Genomic DNA, 20,693 nt, shown 5'->3' with positions numbered 1-20,693 from the left:
GCAAAATAACCTCATCGGCAAAGTGTGTGTGTGTGTGTGTGTGTGTGTGTGTGTGGTGTGTGTGTGTGTGTGTGTGTGTGTGTGTGTGTGTGTGTGTGTGTGTGTGTGTGTGTGTGTGTGTGTCAGATTTAATATGACTGTGGGTTGTAGATTGTTTCCTATTTATTGTGAAGGATCGTGATATAGAGCAGCAAAGAAAAAGGAATTGGTTACACATTTGGTCCCACTTGCTCACACTGCGTCTGTGTGTGTGTATGTGTGAACCCACATCACCTCCAGCCCCATTATTATTTTTTTTATCAGTGTTATTTGTTGTTTTGCAATACATTTTTCTGTTTACCCAACTGTTTTGAATTACGGAAAAAAGGGCGGGGTGGAGGGTTAAGTAAGTCTGATTGTCTGCTCTTTTAGCTCCCAGGTCCCATGAGACCATCACAGGGTCCCACTGATAATATAAATCAGCATGAAGGTATTTCCCTTATCATTTTTTTAATGATATTTAAAAAAACAAAAATTATCTAATTATTTAAAGTGTTAAAAGATGAAAGATCAGTGCTTATTACAAGTTGAAAAAAATCCTATTTACAATTATTTCTAAAAAACCATTGGAGAAGCTCTAACCAGCAGCTTAAAAGACAACAAATTATTAATCAGTTATCCAATCCAGTTATTTATTTTCTGCTGATGAATCATTTCAGCATGAGGAGCGGAGACAAAGGATCATTTACTTGTAAGGGTTTTGGGGAAAGAGGGAGTTGGGATGAGAAGGCGGGAGAATGATATGAACTAACAAGAAAAAAAGGGGGGGCGGGCTGAGTGATTGCAGGCACGCAAGTTGACTGTGATTTGGCAGATATTACTGCAGCTTGTAGTTGGATTTTAATGAAAGGCAGACGTGAACTTCTTAGCTGTGTGTGTGTGTGTGTGTGTGTGTGTGTGTGTGTGTGTGTGTGTGTGTGTGTGTGTGTGTGTGTGTGTGTGTGTGTGTGTGTGTGTGTGTGTGTGTGTCTTACTCCTCTGAAGACTTAAAATCAGAGGTTTAGTGGTTTCTACAGGGGGCCAATCAGAACACAGCATTAATGACCTCATGTCAGTCTCCAGGAGAGGTTACCTCATGCTAAGGCCTAATTCCTCAACGTAAAAATATGCGGCTCACATGTTGCGTTATGTGAAACCTGCGACCCCGTGGAGAAACTATTGGTCATGGGGTGACCTGATAGCTGAATGTTCAGGGTACACACACCACGTGGGCGCTTAATTCCCTGAGCAGCATGTCCGTGGTCCGATTCCCAGTTTACTGCATGTCATGCACCTAGTCTCTTTCCTTCATTTCCTGTCTCTCTCCACTGTTGCTGTAGACATGAGGCATAAAATGCCCCAAATAATTTAAGAAGGCGTTACTCTTCTACAGCTATACTATAACTGTAGCCTCTTCTTCCCCTTTTTTACAGTCACAAGATATATTTACAGTTAGGGGTTGTGTCTTTGCAGGAAATGCTGTGGTCACTTATCAGACTCTGGAAGGGCCTTTACAGTTTCAACACACTTCCCATTAACCGACTTACCGCTGGTGTTTTTTTTTTGTCTCATGTAGATTTTGGGTTCGGAAACTTCTTCCAGCCCGGCGAGCCTCTAGCCACGTGGTGCGGCAGCCCGCCATACGCTGCTCCAGAGGTTTTCGAAGGACAACAGTATGAGGGCCCGCAGCTTGATATATGGGTAAGATGAAGTGTTTGCATAAAGTAGAAAACTGTTCACATTAGGATTAAAACATCTACAGTGATACATGTATTGAATTTATGTCTATGCATTTAGTAAGAAGTCAGCAGATTTTCTTCCTTTCATATGGTGCAATCTCCCAACCACAGCTCACTGCCTGCTGTATATTGCAATCATGTACTACATTTATTTCTGTATGAAAGGCCGTGTATTTGTGTGTACAATCTGTGAGTGATTGATTCATTGATCTAAGATTCGTCTCAGCTCCTGCCCTGACCTTGATATATTCACAGAGTATGGGGGTGGTGCTGTACGTGCTGGTCTGTGGTGCATTGCCCTTCGACGGGCCCACGCTGCCTGTGCTCAGACAGCGAGTCCTAGAAGGAAGGTTTCGCATCCCCTACTTCATGACTGAAGGTAAGACGAGATGAGCTAATTCTTTCTGGGAAACTGGAGACAAAATATACGAGGAGACGGTGCCCTCTCCCACTCCTTAGTTCTCACATTCCTGTAACGCACACGCATGCAGTGTGTTTGTGAGACATCCTCCACTTTCTTTCTTATGGTATGTAGACAAAACTGAGGCATTAATTACATTAAGCATTCCTGTGAGGGATATTGCTGCACTGAGGAATAGATCTCACTTTTCCTTTTTTCCGTCACCATAATGTTGAATGTTCACTGGCAGCCTCTCTTGTGGCTGCCATCAGTTGAGGGGTCATTTCATTAATGAGAGAGCATTATGCTGATTTGCAGGGGATACAGGAAGAGACACGCTGCCAATTGTCCTGTTGTAATCAGTGTGTGTGTGTGCGTGTATGCTGCAAGAGTTAGTCAGGTTGGCTAACTTGTCTCAAAGCAGCCCTGCTGTTCGCGACTGTGCAAGCTAGCTGGCAGCAGATTAAGTCCAGAGCTGGAGCTGTTTATGTAACCTGGGGAAGAGCCAGTGGAGCCTTCCAGCAGCTTGCCTGTCTGTCTCTCTGAGGAGAATCTGTCTGTCTCTGTCTGTCTTTCTGTCTGTCTGACTCATGCTCTGTCTGTAAAGACATCATCCGTCCTTCTGTGGCCCTGTCTGTTCCTCGTGTCTTGTTTCTCCGTATCCCATCTGCAAGTCTGTGGCACTTTCTCCACATGGGGTGTGGTAGTGAGTCGACCAGATTTACTTTATTTTCCCTTTTTTCCCTCTGTTCAGGACCTTGAAACAATTAGACATAAGGGGAATGTAGGAGTGTATGTCAGCTCCTTGGCCAGACTGACACTCAACCCAAACACAACCCCCCCCCCCCCCCCCCCCCCCCCCCCCACAGTCCACCCCCTATTCCCTGAACAAGGAGAACAGAGTGTGCTGATTTCTTCTTTCTCCTGGAACTCTTGTTCTTCTTACAGGACACACACATTGCACAGGCCTGGTAGGCAGAAGTAGAGAATAGCCTAGAGCCAGTAATCATTATCATGTACTCTCGAACAACAAACAACCAAATCCCTGAGTCTGAATCCTCTATCTGTGTGTGTATCTCTATGTGCATGACATCTGTAGCTGAAACTCTCTCCAAACATCAGGTCAGAGCATAAACCAGTATCCTCTTGATTAATCAAATATTTTTCAGTTCCAATCTCAGTCACTGGAACAACACCCAGGAGTTGTTTCTAATATTCAGTTGAAAGCTTTGAGTAGCAGATTGTGTTGCTTTATCTTAATGATTGTGACATTTTTATGATAGAGTATTAGGGTAACTGAAAGGGAAAAAAATATCTGCGATTTCAAGAATTAAGTCTTAATATCTCTACATAATAATGTCGTAAATTAACATGAATATATTCCTAGTATTACGACAATAAAATCATAATTATAGGATTTGTTTCATTTTAGAGGGGAAATATAAGTAGATGAGCGTGTCGCCCGCGTGGAGGAGCAAATTTTTGGTAATGGCCAACTGTATGGTTTGCATTGGTTACATCTGCATGATATTTAAAGAGGTCGAGAAACTATGAGATCGGTTCCAGTTTTTGGATCGAGAAGGAATGGAACTCCAGCGAACACAGGTTCTCCTTACTACTTATTTTCAAAACAATGTATTTGTTTCTTTATTCTCATTAGGTTACGACTTTATTCTCCCAAAATTTTTTTTTCTTCACGTGGCCTTAATACTCTTTATTATCGCCTGTTATTTTTAAGTTCCCTTGATAAAATCTGTGAAATGTATAACATGAAGTCAGCCTCAGTACCCGCTCTCTGCTCCTCAACTTTATAGAACTGTTCTCCTGCAGGGGCGAACTTAGTGCAACTCTACACCACTTGGACAAGTGTTAACTGGGATGGTTCTGTGGTTGAGTCATGGTGGTGTAATTTACTGGCTAAGAGCAGTGTGCCAATCAATCAGCCAGACGGTTATGTAGTGTTGGCCCCCTCTACATAGTCCAACCCTCCTCGGTGGTTAGTAACTCTGACAAATGTGCACAACCTCGAATGTTGCTATAAACACAGCTGCAGCAACGCAGAGCCTGAGTAACGTCTGGGTCAAACAAATTGTAGCGTAATGTACTGTAATGTAATTGAAGCAAGTTGCAGCTGCACAAGCGGCTACGATGCTACAGCATGGGGTGGAATTGCAGTGAAGGGCAAACTGGTTATGCTCCATAATCAGGGGGAAAAAGTGGCTGAACCTCCAGCCACGAGGGAGAAAAATGTGATGTTAGCTGACGTTAGTAGATCATCAGGGCAGCTGGGAAGAATGTGCAGCGGGGAGCTGAGGATGGCAGCCAGGTCGTTTGGAAGACAGGACATGAAGGTGACCTGCGGAAAGTTGATAATGTGTGCAGACAATTAACTTGAATACTTGGATACATTAATTGGATACATTGCTTAAAGTTAAATCATATTTCCCCATAACAACTGTGGTGTGGCAGGTTTATTTGCTAATTGGAAGAAAGGCAATATGACAGTTTGATTTTAAAATGTAAGTCAAAAAGACAACTAATTTTGTCTCTAGTCTTGTTGAATTTCAATCAGAAAATTCACAGTGCAGGTTATTATTTCAACATAACATATTCCAGTAAAGAAGGCATTGAAGAGCAACAAAATAATGACCAACTGCACAGCTTATTTGTCGAAAACACATCTGTTTTACTTTAAGACTGCAGCAGCAGGGTGTATGGGTAAGGATGCTGTGTGGCAGGCAGGAATGCGGTGCAGGCAGTAGGGGTGCAGGCAGGCCAAAGCGGCACAGCCAGGGGAACTGTAATCCTGTTAAGAACCCAGCTGTGTCTGACGTCAAACTCAACTAACCACGAACTAGAGGTGAGGAGTTCTCATTAGGAGGGGAGCAAAACAGAAAGTAGACATGCCGCTCAGAAAGGGACGACAGAACAAACTAAGAAAAGAATTTAGAGGATTTTAAGCTCAAAAGTGTGATTTCTGCTCCAGTTCCTCCGGGCTGCTTTGACAAGGACATGGTGGTTTGTGGCTTAATTTGCTTCATCACAGCTTATACAAGTTCTCAGCATCATCAAACATGAGCTTCCTCTTACGTTTAAAAAAAATGTTGGGATCTGAAATATGAGAGGATATAGAAATGTCGTCAGGCTTTATATGATTGTACTCTCCAACCCTTGCAGACTGTGAGCACCTGATCCGCAGGATGTTGGTCCTGGACCCGTCAAAGCGTCTGTCTGTGGCCCAAATCAAGGAGCACAAGTGGATGGCTCTGGATATTCCAGTGCAGAGGCCCATCCTCTACCAGCAGCCCCTGTCTGCCGAGGGCGAGGCAGGTGTGGGAGAGTACAGTGAGCAGGTCCTTCGCCTGATGCACAGCCTCGGCATCGACCAGCACAAGACCATAGAGGTGAGGCAGGAAATGAAAAATGAAAATTCACTCATTATCTACACACCACTATGCAGATGGAGGGGTGGGGGAAGAGTTTGAGTCCACAAAACACTTTTGGAGTTTCAGGGGTAAACAGCTGTGATCCAAAGGAGGATATCCAGAGGTGGATATCACAGGACATTTAGGCAAAAAGAAAATTGTAAATGACGCCGTTTCGAGTTGCATTTAAATGTGGGGGCTTACAGATGCTTGGATGACACCGCAGGAGCAGTATGGAGGCATTTTATAAATAATATAAGAATAAGAATAAGAATAATAACTTCTTCACCCACTCCTCCATCTGCATAGTGGTGGGTAGATAATGAGTGAATTTTCATTTACGGGTTGAAGTGTGAAGAAGATGGTGACAGTGGCAATGGATCAGTCTATACATGCAGAACACAGTGTCCAGCAGTGTAATGCAGCAGCATACCGATACAATAAGGACGAACATGTGGAATCATTTTGTCAATCTTGTGGAGCTCTATAGGTGGATTTAGTAACATTGGGGCCCTGAGCGATCCCAGACATGGGCCTCCCTTGTGCCTTAATCTCCCCTTCACTTCAGAATATTATTGACTGCTAACATGACCAGCCAGTGGGGGAAATACCATCCCTCAAAGTAGTGTAGTTGAATTTTGAGGTACATGTACTTTACTTGAGTCAACTTTTGCAACTATTACTAAACACTACTGTTTATTCATTTGTTTGTTAATGGTTGAATCAGTGAAATGATCAGGCTGATATTTATCTGCACTATCTTCTCTGTGCTGAGATTTTAAAACCCTATAATTTATTTTTTTATTTTTTATTTTTTTATCACTGTCACAGTAACCCACTTTCACACAGGAATAATTAAAGAATTATCTGGGCATATCGCAAGAGCTGTCACAGTCAAATCACCCAGAATGGAAGGTGTGCCTCGGTAGTCACTTCAGTTACAGACACCGCCATTTATGTCGTCTGTCATCCTCCAGTCTCTGCAGAACAAAAGCTACAACCACTTTGCTGCTATCTACTACCTGCTGGTGGAACGGCTCAAGGCCCATCGCTGCAGCTTCCCCGTTGAACAGCGACTCGATGCCCGCCAGCGACGGCCCAGCACCATCGCCGAACAGACCGTCGTCAAGGTAACCGCAGGGCGTCCAGACGTCGAAGGGGGGTCTGAATAAAGTATTCAGAGATTATCCTCCATGCCTCCCTGATCAAAGCTTGGTTTATTCACACCTGCACCCAGGGACAAACAAATAGACGGACACATTAATTTATTTGTCCAGACGGGTCCGGTCTTCACTTGCCTTTTCCGCCCAGCCTTTATCTTAATGCTTCTCCCTCTGTTACATAATTCATAATTTTCTTTTCTTTGCCCACTGTCTCTTCTTACCGACTTTGTGCAATTTCTCTTTCATTTCCTTCACCGACTATAGGATTTGGCTTTCTTCTCTTTTGAATTATAAAGCCGAATTTGGTGCGGCTCAATTTGATCATAATTGTGTTATTGGTGAGCATTGGCCATGAAGTGGAGAAGGTTTTTTTTTTTTGATGAAGTGTCTCCAGTCCTCACAGCCTCTGCTTTTCTCCCTCTCTGCAGTCGACCAGTGCATCAGCCCAGGTGGGTTTGCTCCCGCAGGGTGTTCGTCTGCTGCGCTCCCCCGCTGTACCCCAAGCCTCCTCTGATGCTTTCACCTTCCCCCAGACTGCCTCACCCCTGGAGCAGAATTTCATGGTGGAGGACATCAACACGCCCAAAGTAGGTCCAATAGCAAAGAGTTAAGGAGGAGCCTCAGACACAAGCAGGCTTTTTTCGTTGGTGCGTTTTTCCCTGACTTCCGGTTCTGGAAGTTGTAGTTATTATGGTCATTATATGCTTGCACAAGTATGTCCTGAAAGAATTATCCTGATAAGCTTGACAGTGATTCGCTGTGATAAGTGTACCCACTCACTGTGAATCAGGAATGTTTGCGTGCACGCCTGTGTCTGCGCATGCCAGACCCCTCTAAGGTTTCCAGTATTGGCTTGCTCCGTCAACCTGCCATAGTGCAGCTGACTTGCCCTCTTATGTAAGCCCTCAGGCAGCACTCACATCAGACAGGACAGCTGCCCATCCTGCACGGCTCCTAGACACATGCACACACGCACGCAGTGTGCTCTTCCTCTCTCTCTCTGTTTATCTGTGCCAACCAGCGACCTTTTCCTCCAGGCCTGTTGTTGATCTGACCGATTATTACAGAACACAGACACAGGTCTGAGTTGACGGTCTCACACACCTGCAGGGCTACACAATCAGAAACACACTTGCCCAGACACACACACACACACATACATGCAGTATAATTCTTAACAGTTTATTTTCCTACCTGCTGTCCAAGCTCCAGTTAAGAGTGCTGTGTATGTTGTTTAGTGTGTGCATGTGTCTGTCTGGTAAGCAGAACCGAACAGAGCCGAGACAGAGTGCTTGTTATCTGCATGAATGGAGCATGGTTATGTAAGCCGGTCCTGTGATGATGATGTGACCTAATGTGGAGCTGAGTGAACACACATGGACGGGAAGCTGCCGCGCTGCTCCAGTGATCTCACCGCCGTGACTTCCTGCCCGTCAGCCAACAGCTCATCTTTTCTTGTTTTGTTTTTTTGTTTTGGCCTTTGTCGTTTTCCCTCTCCTGTTCGTTTGCCCTTTCCCCTTCTTCTTCTCTTCTTCATTCCATAACTTCTCTTTCCCCTCATCATCCCATCGATTGTCATCAACTATTTCTCAATGCTGCTTTCCACCTCTTCCCCTCAGTTAGTGTGTGTGTGTGTGTGTGTGTGTGTGTGTGTGTGTGTGTGTCAGTTGAGTAACAGCATTCCTATCCCAGCACACTACAGAAAGCAGATGGGGAACCGGGCAAAGCTGCTCTTTCTAGACCAACACCAGGCTTTCCGGTTACTGCAGCAACTCATGCAGATGATCTTTGTGCTTGTATGAATGTGTGTGTTTTTTGTCTTTTGTGTGCGTGCGTGTGTGTGTCAGTCACACAGCACTTTCAGTCAGCTCGCTTCCTGGTCCTGCATTCCTACATCTCCACTAATTGAACCCCCATTCTCAGTGTGGTGGTCCCTGTCTTGTGTCCAAGTGGTCAAGTGTGAATGATTGATATTATGTGTGTTGGTTTGAGTTCGTGCCATGTGTATGTTGTTGGGATGCCTGATCTGACAACCTTGGTTTTTCTCAATGTGTCCTGCTTTCTTTTCTTCCTGACACAGTCAATACTGAATAAGAGGTTATTGTTCTCTCTCTCTCTCTCCCCTATCCAGGTGAATGGCTGCCTGCTGGACCCCCTGCCTCCCCCCACTGTCCTACGCAAGTCCTCCACCTCGTCGCCTAGCAACATGATGGAGACGTCTATCGATGAGGGCATCGAGACTGAGGAGCCCGACACGGAGGACGATCCGCCCCACTTGCTCATGGCCTATCAGACGGCTCGGTTCGGCCAGCGGCGACACACCCTCTCTGAGGTCACCAACCAGCCAAACCAAGGTATAATGTCAGCTGATCAAACACACACATTTACTCTCTGTCACATGCATCCAGTGCTAACACGAAGCTGCTTTCTGGATCCAAACATTTTCTCCTCTAGGTAAATTATTCACTCTAGGCCACAACCCTTCCATGGGTAGCGTGGACTCAGACATGGGCTACGACATGGGCTCCATGCAAAGTGACCTTGGTCTGCTGGAGGATCCCCCCTCTCTCTGTGAAATGGTGGCGACCAACAGCTCCGCCCCTGGTGTCACTCCTACGCCGTTCTTGAGCACTCGGCCCGCCAACCCAGCAATGACAGCCCTGACTTCCCAGCACAGGGAGGCACACAACCGCTCCCCTATCAGCTTCAGAGAAGGACGCCGAGCCTCCGACACCTCCCTCACCCAAGGTCAGAACCACCGGGGTTAATTATTTCTGTCTCTATACCCTAATCATCCTCCTCACCAAAGGCACTCAGACTACACTGACTTCATAATGGGTAAAGTATCTTCCTCTATAGACCCAGACACTATAAACCCTCACTCCATGAGGTTCGGCCCTTTTTCAGTCAACACTATCAGACCTGTCACTACTGTAGTTAAAGTGGATTGAATGCTCATATGAACCAATGAACAAATTGAGAAACTGTTGTTAAATTAAAACATAAACTAGAATGTCACTGAATAGCGTACATACCCCCTTATGTCCCCTTATTAAATCACATTTAACTCAGATCTGCACCAAATTTCCCACACTCATTAATATCAGTTTTTTTTCATAATCCTGCTGAAAGTCAGACAAATAAACTGACACAGACAAAAACTTACATTTATTATAAGTTTTAATTGGCTAATCCATTTTGCATTATACTTCATCTCAGTTCATCACTTATCATTACAAAAAATAATAATACCAATGTCGTATAATATCGTCCTATTATACTGGTTTTCTAGCTAGATTACATTCTTTGTACCACAGAGAAGGTCTTAAGAATGTACTTGCTCAACCTGACTTCTAACATATGGACGTGCAATGGTCGGTGCAGTGCTCTTTAAAAACCCTCAACAAATCATAATGCAAAGCAGTTACAAGATATTTTACATCTGTTATCATTACAATATTATTCCTGTTGCTGCATCTACACAGCTGAAGTTCACGTGTGCACCTGAAAGGCTGCTGAAAGACGTAAAGAAAATCGCAGCCAGAGAGATATGCTTTGATATCTCTGATCAGTTGTAATATGCAAGCGTCGATTTAACCACAGATCCGACACACAGATCTCCTTCAGCTCAGTCACCACGCGCTGGTCCACGCAGCACCAGAGAAGAAGAAGAGCTCTGTTTCTCATGACACAGACGCAACACCCCTCCTGCAGCTGCTCACACACACACACACACACACACACACACACACACACACACACACACACACACGTATATACTGTCTTCTATATAAAAGTGCCTCATTCCCACCCTCCTATTTGCTCCCCCTCCTCTCTTTCACACACTTTTTTTCCCCCGTCTCTTCCTCCTCTCCCTTCTCTTCTCTCATCCTCTCCTGTGACGGCGGTGATGATTCACGTTATGAATCACATACAGATATTTGAAGGTTTCAGCCCACATATCTCCCCCTCTCCTTATTTCCCTCTTCTTTTCCACACACTCTCCTTTCTCTTCCCAAAGTTTCAGTGTGTGGCAGATCTCTCCCTGATCAACATCAGAGGAAGAGGAGCTAAACTATAAGATGAAAACGTAAAACAGCCTCCATCCATCTCCACATTTTCTCCCATCCACGGCTGCATTATTCTGTGCCTGCTGGTTGCAAATCACCTGTGCTTTAGCCAAGTAGAAACTATAATTAGGGATTAAAAACATGCGTTACCTCTCTAGCTCTGCATTGACAGCACTGAACTGTGTGTTCCCGGTTGGTATTTGCGGTTACTTATTTATTTATTTTTCATAATCCTCTTTGGAGAGTGTTGATGCGGTGGATTCTTTTGCGTCAGACTGCTGACTCCGGTTTTAAATAACTCCCACCATCGCAGTGAGTCAGGTCCTATCGTTCACAGATACAGCTCGTCACCACTGGATGGGTCTTATCAGAGCTACTTAGTATTGCACACACACACACACACACACACACACAGACACAGAGGCAGATACTGTCACATGTGCACACACAAACGCCCACAGATGCTCGTATGACGTACATCCAGTCACATTGTCAGATTGGAAAAGTGTTAACCGGTCGACCAGCTCGCTAACGTCAATGAGTATTGGGTCTGACTCTCTATTAGAGCCTCCGACTTCCTGTTGTGAAGAGAAAAGTGATTCTATTGATCAGTTGTAATAATCCATAGTGACTCTGGTTTGTGGGGATTTGTTTGTGCTCGCAGGTCTGGTTGCGTTTCGCCAGCATCTCCAGAACTTGGCGAGGACCAAAGGCATCCTGGAGCTGAACAAAGTACAGATGCTGGTTGAGCAGATGGGCTCTGGGGAAGGGGCCATCATGGGGCCCCTGGGACCACAGCACCACTTGCACAACCTCCTGGAGGTTAGTCCTACTGCATAATCACCCATACACACACATTCAAGATCTTTCTTTTCCCAACCAACCAAATCCCGTTCTCAGCCACAGTCCCTCCGCTATCCTCATCCCATGTTGCCCAGGAAAAAAAATGCAAGCACCCAGGCTGTTGTGTAAGATCAGGAGAGGCAGCCAATTGTGGCTTGTTTACTGTCTCCCGTCCCCCTGGGGCCTGGAGCCTGGAGCCTGGAGCCTAGGCCAAAGTGAATGAAGCCATTGTTGAAGTCAGTCAGACTTACCCATAGTAGTGACTGGCACTCAATAGGCAAAGCTGCAAATCGCACAAAGACGGATACACATATACACAAACTGATCCACACACTGCAACAGGAACCATTCTAGGAAATATCCGCCCCCCCCCCCCCCCCCCATGCAAAAAAAAACAAAACATCACTATCTTAGAAACAGACAAGATCAACTTGTTTTCCTCTTGTCCATCTCTTATATTGCGATATCACACAGCTCTTGTTGGTTATGATGCTCAGTGCCCATCATCCATTTAATTTGCTTCATTTCATTTTACTAATGTGTAATCCCTGCGGTGCATGCCATTTAGAGAAAAGCATCTGGCTGATCAGTCACCACACAGGCATTTGGGCAGGAGACGAAAGGGATAATCCAGTTAGACCACACGATGAAGCACCCAGACCCTGACACAGCTTTATTAACCCACAGGAGATCTGAGATACATGTGCCCTTGAGCATGTGTGCACAGACACACAAATGGGCACTTCCCAAGTTCTAATGCTTTATGTGTCTGATCAAAGGGTGAGGCATCCAAGCAGCAGGAGGGCCTAGCTTTATACCAAGGCGCGCCACAGCCGCCTCTCCTGTCCCGCAGACAGAGTTTGGAGACACAATACCTCACTCATAGACTTCAGGTACAGTCTCACACTCACTCTTTATGACTCTACTCAGTGATGCAAATTCAGGCCTGATATAGACTTGTCTTATCAAGCCTTGATTTGCAAAATATTCAGTGATATCGTTTGGAAATTTCAGGATTATCAGCTCTGCCATGATGCAACAGTAATGACAGCTCATATCCAGTTACCATGGTAGTTATCCTGAGTTCAGTAATAAGTCCCGATCTCTCTTCTGCCCAGAAGGCTAGCGTCCTCGCAAACAGTCCTGCTAGCTGCCAACTTTTCTGTAAGGAGACTCCTCGAAGTTTAGAGCAACAGCTGCAGGAACACAGGTAAACCACACTGTAAACTTCTGCACCACACATTGTTTCTGAGACTTTCAATACATGATTTTCTCTTGCATTGAGGCAATTTCAAATCAATCCAAACAAGAAGAGTCATAAACTGTTCCACACCAAGAGCCGAGGATTTTCATACAGTCAGGGATGACACTCGTGTCAGGGCGACAGTTGCCTGGCTTCAGAATCAGACTTGAAATGCCATTTTGTTTCAAGTAATTCATTCAGAGTTTGTGTTCATTTTTCAAATTTTTTATCAGACGTGGAGTTATTTTGTGTTTGTTTTGATGCATGCATCATTTTTCTGCCTCTATATATTATATGGCCGTAGCTAGTAAGCTATCTATCTTTGTAGGTCGACTATCCTCATTTTAAATGCCAACTCTTAAGCTCTAATGGGTCAACTTCTTCTCCAGCCTTCAATAAGCACACCAGATCACTCAACAAAATTATGATTGTGGTAGCAATTCTGTGGTTCGATTTCAATTTGTTGGTCTTGGAATCTCGACCTTTGCAAAACATGCAGGAAATACCATGTCTAAATTCAGCTTTTCAGTTTCCCAATCCATTATCATTCTGAATCTTGCCCATGAGTGCTTATGCATTAAGTTTTTAGCTCTCTCTTGTTTAGATGTGTTATCTTGATGTTAGTGCAATGTAAAGCTCTATTGCTCTCCCCGCAGACTGAACCAGAAGAGGATGTACCTGCAGCAGCCACAGGGCATGGGGCTGCAGACCTATTTCAACCAGATGCAGATAGCTGAAGGGTCGTACCCGACAGGCAGCCCTGCCCTGGACCTAGCAGCATCTCAGAGTTCCCCACAGGGCCCTGCCATTTCAGCCGCACATCAGCCTCAGCCCCAGCAGCCAGGCAGTCCTCAGACCTCGCCTCCTTTCAGCCACCCCCTCAGCCTGAGCCCCTTGATGGATCCGGGTGAGGGCCTGGTTTATGACCCCTACATGAGCCACCACCACTACACCCAGCACCTTCCCGCTGCGTCTCACCTCCACCACCAGCTTCACCAGCCTCATGAAGCCTCTGCCAGTGGCCTGGGCTTCAGCTATACCACATGCTGTGAGCAGCAGGCCATTGGCCCTTCCACTGAGGCTCTTCACCCAGAGCAGTATGAGTTCTCGCTGGACCCCACCATGCTGGTCCTTGCTCCAGGAGAGGCTGGAGCTGCTGGTGGGGGTTTGGCTGGTCCGGGGCAGTCAGACGGCCTGAACCTGCCCGAGCTGCAGAGCTCCCTCCTGGACAGTGAGATGATGGAGACTGTGGACTCCCAGCATGGCTTCGTACTGGTTAACTAATGCCAGCTGAGGGGGTTAATACAAAGTGATGTTAAGCAATGAGAACCTACCTAGCACTGAACCAGACAGAATGGAGATATAAGTGGAGGCCATAAGAGTAGCAACAGGGAAGGAAAGGTGTTAATTTTTGTATGACTAATACAAACTTAATTTCTTAGTTGTGATGAACCTCAGACAACATTTCTACCAAATTCCTTCCTTAGCCTACCTCCCTTTCTCCTTCTGCTCCTCTGTTCTCGTTCTCATCAGCCCTGTGAGGCAGGAACGGGTCCGATACGTGGTGCAGCGTGAGCTTTCGCCAAGCTGACTCTGCGACGCCGCTGTTGCCAAGGACGTTGTGCCACCTGCGAGGACTGCGCCGTGCAGCCCAGCGAGGGGAGGGGGGGGGCGGAATGCTGCACATCCTGGAGTACAGCATTTCACCTACTAATGGTTTGAAAGTGAACTTATTTCAGACTGACTGGCAACCAAAAGCACAATGGCTGGCAGTGCTGTTTGTATTTAAAATAGGACACCACATCTACACACATCTCAAAACACTTTTGTGCTTTTTTTTTTTTATTTCAGTAGATAAAAAAAACAAGTGATGTAGATAAAATCGCCCTCATTTATCATGGTACCATGGATATGTCCACAAATTCAAGTGTTAAAAGTCTGACTTTTAAGAATCATTTTACACTAATGTGAGTGCACAGGCTCACATAACCATCATGCATAGGTTTCAACACTAACATTGAGAGTTTTCCTGCAGAAAACCACAGGTATCTAAGTTTGTTATTCACTTACAGTACTAATAAACATGCTGAGCGCTGGTGAATGATGCACCATTGGTTGAGCTTTAGCTACATTTGTGCTTATAACAGTGATAAACTCTCTCCAAGCTATATTTACAGTTAAACTAGACTAATGAAAATAATAGATATAGCTGCAGGCGTTTGTGTCGGCTATGTGACATAAATAATACAGTTGTTTTGTTTTTTTTTCTTCGTGGTTTTTGTAACTTGTAACTACTGATCCTGATTTATTTCTTACACTACTGATCTGCGTCTCCTCCTTTCCATCCGACTGCACACGCATGATGCCGGGTTTCATTACGCAAAACGCGATGAGGATAATTTTAACAGTCTTTAAAAGTGGCCGCGTGTCTGTCTGTTTTAACAGTTGAATTGTGGGTCATGCGCACGCCTGATAAATGAGGGCTGACGTAATCACTCGTGTGTTTGGTTGAGAAGTTGCGGTGTTAGACAGTTGATATTATTCTATTTTTGTGGCAATACTGAAGCAATATTAATCCTTAATGTCAAGGGATTATGAATGGAAGCCTCACCTGTACAGCCAGCTCTGATTGGTTCCCGGGACCTCTGAGTCGTCAGCAGTGACATCACTTGAGCTGATGATGTAACCAGGAGATAATCTGTCGCTCGCTCACCCTGGGGGGACGAGCCTGGAGACAGTTGTATGAATGTGTGTGTGTATAATGTGCGTGTGTGTGTGAGACTATTGTTTGTTTGCACAATTCAGACTTCAAATTTTTCTGCATCCATCACATCATTTGTAGTCATTACTGAAGAAGACGAACACTGTATTGACGCCTCCATTCAAAATAGCACAGACTGTGTTTTTCCCTCAGCGCACAGTTGTAGCTTATGATGAATTCTGGTTTACATCGTCAGTGCTCCAGTCATGCCTCTGTGTTGTATTAATGATGTAACATGTTTGTAATAATGGAACGACCCCGTAAAGATTCCCTGCATTAGATTTAATGAAAGAATGTCTCCTCCCTGATGTTGTGGCCGCTGTGAGACAAAGACCAGCAGAACATCATCGGTCGCCTGACACTGGATTTTGACGATTGTCTCACCACCGCCGCTCTTTGGCTGACAGCACGCCAGCAACAAGACGAGAGATTGTTTTTTTTGTTTTGTTTTTACGTAGAGTGTGTTCAATCTACTTGAAGTGCACAGATGTATTTTCTCTGACAGATAAAAAACAACCTTTCATTGGAATAACAGGACAGTTAACGTCAGAGAGTGGAGATGGGATCGTTTGACTGTGACCATCTGCCATCAGAGTGCGTGACCTTTAGTGGTCATGGGGTAAACTGTGGAAGCTGTTTGTCGTCATGTGAGCTCCCAGACAACGCGCTCACTCTGTCTGTACTGAGCAGATCTCTCACAGCTCACATCAGACTCTTTAAAGTACAGATGTGGTTCGACGAGGATTCTTATTAGTTTTAATGATGGTTAGAAAATATGGACCAACTGTTGTTGCAGTCCTGTGCAAGAATATAAGGAAAAATCCACCCTAAAATGCTTTTAACACTGTTTCACAACTGATCAGGGATGTTTTTGTCTTGATCAAAAAAGATTTCAGAAAACTCGTAGAGCTCATACAACCACCTAGGCCCAGCAGTTCCTTTGAATTTAGTCAGGCTGCACCAAATTATACACACTCATGGATATTAGTACCTGGAATATGTCAGATTTTTTTCATCAAGATCCATGAATTATTCTAGGAGAGCAGGTTAAATAGTTTAAAGGTTCAGTGTGTAGCATTTAGTGACATCTAGTGGTTAAGTTTCATGTTGCAGCTGAATACCCCTCACCTCACCCTCCCCTTCCAAACATGAGAGACAACCTGTGTTAGCCTTCAGTTGTCATAAAAACTCAAAAGGTGTTTAGTTTGTCCAGCCTGAGCTACTGTATAAAACACGGCAGCCTCCGTAGAGAGGACTGAATGTAAAGTATTTCAATATAAAGGAGCCATTCTACGGTAAAGAAAACAACAATTCGTACAATTTAGATGAAACACACCAGTGAAAACATCACTAGGATTATTTTATATTAGATTTCTGTGAATAAATCCCTTTCACCTAAATCCTACACACTGAACCTTTTAATAAACACAACATCTCTCGATGCCAGAGATGAAAAATTCCTGGATCAGCACCAAAATTGTATGGGTTCTTCCTCGACCCATACCACATCCTTCCACCATGTTTCATGGAAATCTGTTCTTTAGTTTTTGTGTAATTCTGTTCACAATCAAACCAACAAAAAAAACAAGCCAACCAACAGACAGGGGTGAAAGCATTTTGTCAGGGCCCAGTACGACTTATTTCGACTGGTGGCTTTGTTTGAGCAACAGTCTAAACTCAGAACATATTTAGTTTAAGACAAAAAAAACACAATTCTGTCACGTTTTGGTACTAACGTATTAAAGATGATAACCAATACATTGATAGTCAGACATGTGTATTAACTCCTGAGGATAACTGATCAATTCATACAGTATCGCGTTGAGGTATTTGTGGAATTTTCTTGTCAGGCCTGTGGACGTAAGAGCAGATGACTTTGTAAGTCACCGTGCAGCTCTGACGTTTGTCTGTCACAGATGCTAGTAACTCCTGGAACAATGGCCTACATGCACCAGACTGTGGCCACAAGACATGTTGCACAACAGGTCTCATGGCTGCTTTGACATTTCCACTCTGTGTAATGTACTAACCAGTCGGCTAGATGGATGTTTTTATATGATCATATGTGACCAGCTCACACCCAGTCTGTGGGCCAGAGAGAAGGAAGTGAAGAAGCGTGTTAGGCAGGTCCAACATAGAATCTTGTAAATACGTGACAGTGTCAGAGAATTAAAGGGTGGATTTCGCCTTTACGTGAATGTTTTTGATGATTGTTTTCTTTTCATTTTTATTTGTCAATGGTCAGGCTAGAACAGCTACAGGATGATCTGTGGAAGTTGAATACTGGAGCACTTTGACAACGAGGGGGGAGGAGAGATGTAGCGGGGAGAGAGGAGGTGACGGCGTTGGAGATGGAAAAGGTTTGTGTTGCTCTGCCGTTTCCTGGCAGATGAAACAAACCACAATCTGTAGGAAACACCTTTTCCCCTCTCTCTTCCCCACCAATAATGGACACAAAACAGATTTCTTTCAAAGAAAGACCAGACATAGAAACACTTTATCTGATTGTTGATTTTTAATCCGAGAGAGAGAAACGCTTCTCCGTCGACGAGTGTTCTTTGTACAAATTTTAGGGGTGTAGTGAATCTTCAGTGCACGTTGCACCGAGGTGAATTTTGTGTTGAACGTGAAGTGTTCAGTGTGCCTTTTACTTTTTCGTATTTTCAATCTAAACTTAAGATTTTGAATAGAACCATTATTTCTGCTCGGACCCTTTTATTGTTTATTTTATTATGATTACGTCTTTCTTTTCTGTACTTTTTTTTGTTTTGTTTCCGAAAGTCAAGTAGAGCCAGGTTTTACAAAGGTACAAAACCAAAGTCCCTCAGAAGTTTCCCTGTACAACCCACCGTGTGGAGTTCTGGAGCTTCTCTGTCAGCGTCTCTACTGTGCTTTTTTTCTTGTTGGTCAATCAGTGTATGCCATTTAAAAGTATTATAGCAATATTTCTCTAGTTGAAGACTAAAGTCATGAAGATTCTAGTGGACGTGTCTCCGAGTATCATAATTTCACCTCCTGCTGATAAAACACAAACATCAATCTATCAATAGAAATCCAGTTTTATATTTACCTTCATTGATGTTGACCACACATAAGCTAACTTGCTGTTGAGATTAAAAAAAAGGTTTATTGAACAGAACGACATTGTGGGTGTTTTATTTCGGGGGCTGTTGAGTCATAAAATCTGTCTGTGTTTTGACAATGATTTGAAATTGACTGGTTATTCCAACGTGGTTATGGAGCTGACACTTTAAGTATTTTTCTACAACACACTCTGCCATCTTCTCTGCGTAATCCACTTGTCCTGTAACGACAAACTGCAGCCGTCTGATAGCGCCACAGGGCTGCACGGCGTAGGCGTGAGTTAAATACCTGGAAAATGAATCACACCGAGAGCTTCATATAAACTGTTGAGTCATAGCTGAACCTGAAAGCATTTCAGCCAGAGCTGCAGCACCCGAGGCGGTCAGCGCTGCAGATGCCACGGAACTGGTTTTGTTGCATTGTTTGAATGTCTAGATTTTCTAATGACAAACTACCAAATACATCTTCTGCTAACAGGGTTAAATGACGTCATAGAGAAAAATGAAAATACACAGGAGACAGTTATGATCAGAGAAGTCAGAGGACACAGAGGAAAGGTGGTATGTGAATTACCTGAGGCAGTCACCTCTTCCCATCTGCTATGACTAACAGGTGAGAGGACACGGAGGGAAATGGGCTGACTTGTTTTCAAGTGCCTGTTGGTTAGAAGCTTAGTTATTTATATAAAATCAGACAAACTGATGACGCAGACCAACCCAGATCCCACAGGAGAGCTCTCACCAAATTAAAACCATTCCCACCTGTAACGTTTTAACTTACTAGGCTAATAAACTCTAAACAAATGTTTGTAAGACATTAGGGTTTGGTTCAAATCCCAGGAAAATGTGTTTTATAAGTGGTATCTAACCACGTAGATTGTTTTATTGGTCATGATGTGATATGAGTATCTGTGAGATGTCTACCATCACTGCAGAAAAAATCCATCGGCCAAAAACATTGTTACAAGCAAAAAGGTGTAATCTATATGAACAAAACATAATGAAGAGAAGTTGGTTAGATAGTTTTCACAACTAGAATGGCACTCAGAGTGTGTGTCTGTCCAAACAATCCCAGATTGTGGATATATATATAGTCCCCTAAACCTTTCAGATTTTTTTTTCATGGCGATCCATGAATGATTCTCTGAGAAATCAAGGAAAATGTTGAAAGATTTCACAATGTTAAAGAAAGGGAAAAGAAAATTCCTGGATCCGCCCACTGATATGAATCCCCACCAACATTTAATGGGTTCTGCTCTGACTCATCCTCTCACCAAGTTTCATGGTAATCTGTCGAGGAGTTTTTGCATAATCCTGTTTACTGATTTACAAACAAAGTGAAAATATAACGCTACTAGGCCGTGCTGAAGCACGTGACAAGTAGCTAATGTTGAAGTTTGTAATACTTAAATTACACGACTATGCTTAACAAAACAACATAATTTGAACTTGCTAAGAGCATTTCTGATGTTTTTAACCACTTAAATAGACGTAAATAACGTAAACGTTAGTTACAACAATACTTACAGACATATGTAAACTCCTTTGTGATAACAACGGGCGCTCCGATCGTTTAATGGCTGTTCCAGTCACAGTTTCTTCAGTTTCTCTAAAGCGCTCCAGCGAGGTGAACTGACTGATGGGTTGTCTTGTCAACTTCAGGTGAACTGAAGAGAGTTGTTCAGTTCTTCCCCGCACAGTTCCCAGTTCCCTTGAACCTACAGTTTGGAATCTCACTTAAAATGGCTGTATACCCTGTGCAGTCCACTTGGCAGTGATCAGAACGCACCCCATCTGTGGGCTCCTGTTCCGTCCGAGCAGCTGTAAGAACTCTTGTGCTAACAGGCGGTGGGTGAAGGGGGATGGGCTGAATAATTCATCACCACTGATAAAAACTAAAGCTGCGACCAGTGATCTGACATCACATTTTGCTGGTCTCCATGGCAAC

General features: G+C 44.1%; 1 protein-coding gene across 1 annotated transcript in view; it reads left to right on the top strand.

Annotated features, from left to right (window-relative positions):
* Positions 1–18,801, top strand: part of sik2b (salt-inducible kinase 2b) — a 45,848-nt gene extending 27,047 nt beyond the window's left edge. The window contains 11 exon segments of the mRNA XM_034605193.1: positions 1,595–1,719; positions 2,013–2,136; positions 5,335–5,561; positions 6,560–6,712; positions 7,174–7,332; positions 8,877–9,099; positions 9,200–9,493; positions 11,480–11,637; positions 12,438–12,551; positions 12,777–12,868; positions 13,558–18,801. Coding sequence (XP_034461084.1) covers positions 1,595–1,719; positions 2,013–2,136; positions 5,335–5,561; positions 6,560–6,712; positions 7,174–7,332; positions 8,877–9,099; positions 9,200–9,493; positions 11,480–11,637; positions 12,438–12,551; positions 12,777–12,868; positions 13,558–14,185 — 2,297 coding nt within the window. The 3' untranslated portion in view covers positions 14,186–18,801.
* Positions 18,802–20,693: the final 1,892 nt, after the last annotated feature.

The sequence above is a fragment of the Hippoglossus hippoglossus genome, chromosome 13, assembly GCF_009819705.1.
Source record: "Hippoglossus hippoglossus isolate fHipHip1 chromosome 13, fHipHip1.pri, whole genome shotgun sequence".
Lineage (NCBI taxonomy): Eukaryota > Metazoa > Chordata > Actinopteri > Pleuronectiformes > Pleuronectidae > Hippoglossus > Hippoglossus hippoglossus.
This window is presented reverse-complemented; position numbering and strand designations above follow the sequence as displayed.